The sequence below is a fragment of the Nanorana parkeri genome, unplaced genomic scaffold (genome assembly GCF_000935625.1).
Source record: "Nanorana parkeri isolate BGI_ZX_2015 unplaced genomic scaffold, ASM93562v1 scaffold1290, whole genome shotgun sequence".
Lineage (NCBI taxonomy): Eukaryota > Metazoa > Chordata > Amphibia > Anura > Dicroglossidae > Nanorana > Nanorana parkeri.
In genome coordinates this window covers 336380-341503 of record NW_017307558.1, presented here as the reverse complement: position 1 = coordinate 341503, position 5124 = coordinate 336380, and the positions used below count along the sequence as shown (strand labels likewise).

The window sequence follows — 5124 nt, the reverse complement described above, 5'->3', positions numbered from 1 at the left end:
GATAAAATGAGGGAGGTGCGACACACAGAGGGGGGGGGGGGGGGGGGAGGAATCACAGGAGCGGAATCAGTGGGTCGGAGAAGGCCTTTTCACAGACCATGTCACTTTGCCTTTTCAGGGTGAAACGACAGTGTCTCTATTACTTTCTATAACACGAACCCAGAACAAGTATGCAGAACAGGAAAATCAGAACCGATAATCTGCATGCTTCTTCTGAGTCAGTAATTTAGAAAGTACCTAAACCGATGGATTAGTATGACAGCCAGGGAATAAGTATTTTCAGAAGGAGAGAAGGTTAACAATTGCAGCCATAAAACTTACCCCGTACAGGTTTCATTTTAAAGTGGAAGTAAACCACTTTGTAGATTTTCTGTTTTTCCCCTAATGTGCAAGTTTGCACTGCATACTCACAAATTAGGGCACACGTATCTGACATGTGTGTCCTTTTCCAGTGCTGTTGGACCAATTTTCGTCCCTCAGCTTTGTCCTCCACTGCCTCCACTTTGATGACCTCGGATATCCTTTTTGGTTATTGGGTGGTCACGGATGATGCAACTCCAGTGCATGCACACAGGGGTTACATCCTCCCTGGCACCTGCCCCTTCATGGCATCTTAGACATATAATGAACGGGCTGAGTATGCACACTGCACTGTGCATGCGCCATACAGGTCTACACAGAGAGAAGATTTTTTATATATTTTTTGCATATCTCTTTTGACAAAAATCTTTACCTTCCAGCAATTTTTTATTTTATCACCTTTACTTCAGCTTGAACACACTTCAAGACAAATAGTTATTTTAAAGAGAAACTGCCATCTACTTAATGTAACTTTTACATGTGACCTATCTTTTTTCGTCAAGCAGCATATAATGCTGAACGCCTGCTCTCTAACGGTCAAGTCATAATGTATTCTATGAGCAGGAAAGTTTTTGTTCTTAGACTAACAAATTTCAATGAACCTTTAAAACCAAGCAGCCTTTCAGAGGTCCAAGTAAATTGCACTCAGTCATTGTACTGTGTGTCCTAAACAAAATTTCGGCATGAAGTAAGCAAATGAGAGCCCCTAATTACCAGTATAATTAAAAGCTTGAATGGAAGAAGTGTGTACTGGAGAGGGACAGGTGTTAATATCCTTTTCATAATGTGAATAGGTTCCTACAGGCATCCTACCAAATGGAGAAAAAGGATGAATGATTCCCTTTACAATACTGTACCTTCCTCTGTCATTGATTGCAAATATAAGGAGGAATCCTTCTCCCGTCCTCATGTATTGCTCTCTCATTGCTCCAAACTCCTCTTGTCCGGCTGTGTCCAGAACTAGAGAGAATTAAAATATACACACTTTGAATAGGAAATGATACACAGAATAAAAAAATAAAAATTATATATATATTTAAAATAATAATAAATAAATATGTTCAGCAATTACACATTTTGTACATGGGCAGCATATGGTCAGTTGTGAAACAATTTACTACATTTAACTTTTTTCCTCACTTATCTGGCTACACTTATTACCTTGTTAGGAAATTTACCTCAGACTTAATGTTGTAATCCCCTATATTAGAAATGGTTATGGTTAACTCTGTTACCACAAATTTCTCAGATCCTGGTGCTACTAGGTGGAAGCCAAAATGATAATACTCTACAGACATTCCTACAAGTGTAGTTTCTTTTCAGATAGCCGCTGTCAGCTAAACTGTGCATGCCAGGCAATTGAAATCAGGTTAGTGGGATTCCACTAGCCATTTGATTCTGTGCACAGCAACCCAGAATCTACACAAGTGTTGACCACATATGGCCACTGTACTGTATGAGCCACAAGGGTGCATCTCTAGGCCATATGATACACAATGAGCTTCCATTTTCACCAGTGTAAGTTGGTCAGTTGCTGCCCAAGCAGCAGCTGAAACTCAATTTACTAGATTGTAAACTCTCATGAGCAAGGCCCTCCTAACCCTCCTGTATTGAAATTGTGTTAACTGTATTGTCTTGCTCCATTTTGTAAAGCGCTGCGCAAACTGTTGGTGCTATATACAGGTGAAACTCAAATAATTAGAATATCGTGCAAAAGTAATTGCAGTAAGTGCTGCAAAAGGGGCCCAAACCAAGTACTGAGTACATATGCATGCTTGTACTTTTCAGAGGTCCGATATTGTTCTATGTACAATCCTTGTTTTATTGATTGCATGTAATATTCTACTTTTTTGAGGTTGTGGATTTGGGGTTCTTGGGGTTTTCATGAGCTGTAAGCCATAATCATCACAATGATGACAAATCACGGCTTGAACTATCTTGCTTTGCATGTAATGAGTCTATCTCATATATTAGTTTCACCTTTTAAGTTGCATTAGTGAAATAAATGAACTTTGCACGATATTCTAATTATTCGAGTTTCACTTGTAAATCCTGAATAATAATAATAAATAATAACTAGCGAGGGAGGAGCAATTAACCACGAGATCACTGGTACAGACAGCAAGGGAGCGATTCCGTAGGATAACAGAGAATCTGTAGCTGTACCCATGCAGAACAAACTGAAAGGATAATTCTAACCCACCCCATAACACGGTTAATATTCCCCTTCACTGTGCTCCCCCAGTGTTCCATGCCTCCATAGCAGCCATCTACCAAGTATGGAGCAGCATGTGACCTCCTCCCAGGATGAAGTGACTGCCAGATATAAACTTGGTCAACCAGCATATAGATAGGATGTCATCATCAACCCTGTGTTAAGCTTCAACACTATAACACAGATTACACAGGGTTAAGACTGCAGTGCATCAGAGTATCAAGAGAGTAGAGGAGTACAAATGGGGAAGGGAGTTGGCTTTAAAGAGACTGTCACTTTGTGACAGTAGCAGTGTAGAGAAGTTGCATTTTTATAGTACACTTAATATTGAGTTGCCCACAGCATCAGTGTCATGAATCGGACATGGACCTTTATGAGGTTGACACTAAAGAGAACAGCAACAAACACTTTTGGAAAGTAATCAGTATACACCTCCAAAACAGACCTACATAACCAACACTGAGGGCCCATTCACACCACATCCAGATAATCTCCAGTTTAGATCGATTCCAGACCCAAAATGCATCCTAATGTATCCCTATGCTATTTCTGGCGTCTGTGCACACCAACGTAGTCCGTTTCAGACCAGACCAGAAAAATACTGCATGTCTCATTTTGTCTGGTCTGGAATGCACTGGAACTGTGGGCAGGTTCAACCCATTTTCCGGACCAGATCTGGTACAGAAAGTGGTGTGATGCTGCCCTGAAGGAAAATGACTTTACATCCAAAAGTACAGCGGGTGGCCAGTCTGCCCTGGCCAAAAGCACATTCTCTATCAGTTTTGAAAGATAGACTCCCACAAGATCTACTTTATAGGATCATTCAGAACTAGATCTGTAAAGGTTTTATCGCCCGTGATTTGTACAACAAAGTTTACAGGCCCCTTATGAGCGAGTGGGGTTTTGAAACGCTTGGTTTTAATTAAGTTCATTTAAATTGAAGTTAAGTAAAGACATGTGCACCACAATCAACCATCTGTAGAGACATACATGACATGAAAATAAACAAAGAGAAGAGTGTAACATAATCTACCAAGTCATTGTCAGCATTGGGGTCAAATGTAACAGGGCCAAAATTCCAAAATTACAACTTGCTTTACTCAAAAGTCGTATGCGAAACATTTGTTCAAATTGCACTATTTCAAAAGCTTTTGTGAATGAAGATGATTCTGTTAGGCAATTGCAGATGTGTGTTTGTGTGTGTGTAAGTCACAAGACTGGCTGTACGGAATTACAGATCCTTTGGCAGGTAAAAGGATAATGACATATGCAGTTAAAGCATGACATAAGCGGTTTGCCTGGATTTCACTCTAACCTGTGATTATATGTACTTTTAATTACTTTGCACACCTCCTGGACCGATCACCACAATCCCTCGGTCCACCTTCCACACTGATGGCTCTGCCATCACACAGCATTCCCACATAATGAATCACACATACACATTACAGTATTGTTTTATGTTAAAATATCTGAGGGTTTAATGTCACTTTAACTAACATAATATTTAAAATACATGTATTCAGTATACCAACACTCAAACCCTTTCAATAAACACCAACAGGTGTTTTTTTTATTAAATCTTCCTCACTGGTGTCCCTTCTATTCCGGTACAAAAAGGAAGACTTCACCAGCACTCCAACAACGATAATAACAGCAATTAGATGCTCATTTATTGACAGATGCTGTCTCTCATTGAGCATTGGCCATCACGACAGCATGTCTTTTTGCCTTACCCACACATGCAGTGTGTTTTGACCTGGAACTACCTGAGCACTTGACGTCTAATTACAAGTGTGTTCTGAGATGTGTAAAGCATAGCATGATGTATTGTATTTTGCTGTTGGATCACAGATCATGTGGGGCACTTTCAATACTGTTTAGCACACACTTCTAATTGGTAAAGGGTGGGGCTCTGATGTCATGATGACGTCTATGGGTATGAGTGTGTCATGTCTTTCACTCACTGATAGGTATGTCTATATAAATTAATATATGTTATCTCTGCACTGTCATCTCTGAGCCTGACGAAGGGGACCCTGTGTGGCCCCGAAAGCGCTTGCTAATGAGAGACAGCTTCTGTCAATAAATGAGCATCTAATTGCTGTTATTATCGTTGTTGGAGTGCTGGTGACGTCTTCCTCTTTGTCTATGTGTGGCGGTGCCATCCACAGTCATTTCGAGCACCCGTCTTTTTGTGGGGAGTCCCGGTAAGGAGTGTGGCAAGTTTTCTTTTTTCTTATTCTATTCCGGTACAACGCAAATCCCATTTGTCCTGTGCAAGGCTGCAGGACACCAGCAGACAGGGCCGGATTTCCCACGGCCTTGGGGCAGCAGGGAGTAGAGGGGCAGCAGGGGTGTGGAATTCCTATCTCCCGATGCCTGGGACATGCAGTTCCGGTTGTTTTCTACATTTAGCCCTTCGGGCAGGCAGAGCTAAATGTACAGCAGGGAAGCCGCCGCTTGCTTTGTACAAGTGATCCCGGTGAGATCAATCACTTGTATGGAGCCTGCAGGTCTGCCATTCTCCATGGGGGGGGGGGGGGGGT

General features: G+C 41.4%; 1 protein-coding gene across 1 annotated transcript in view; it reads right to left on the bottom strand.

The window, feature by feature from the left end:
- LOC108797515 (ras-related protein R-Ras2-like) overlaps window positions 1–5124 on the bottom strand; it is a 53532-nt gene that overhangs the window by 7650 nt on the left and 40758 nt on the right. Inside the window, exon 4 of the mRNA XM_018569124.1 lies at window positions 1218–1320. Within this exon, the coding sequence (XP_018424626.1) occupies window positions 1218–1320 (103 nt within the window). The remainder of the gene's footprint in view (window positions 1–1217; window positions 1321–5124) is intronic.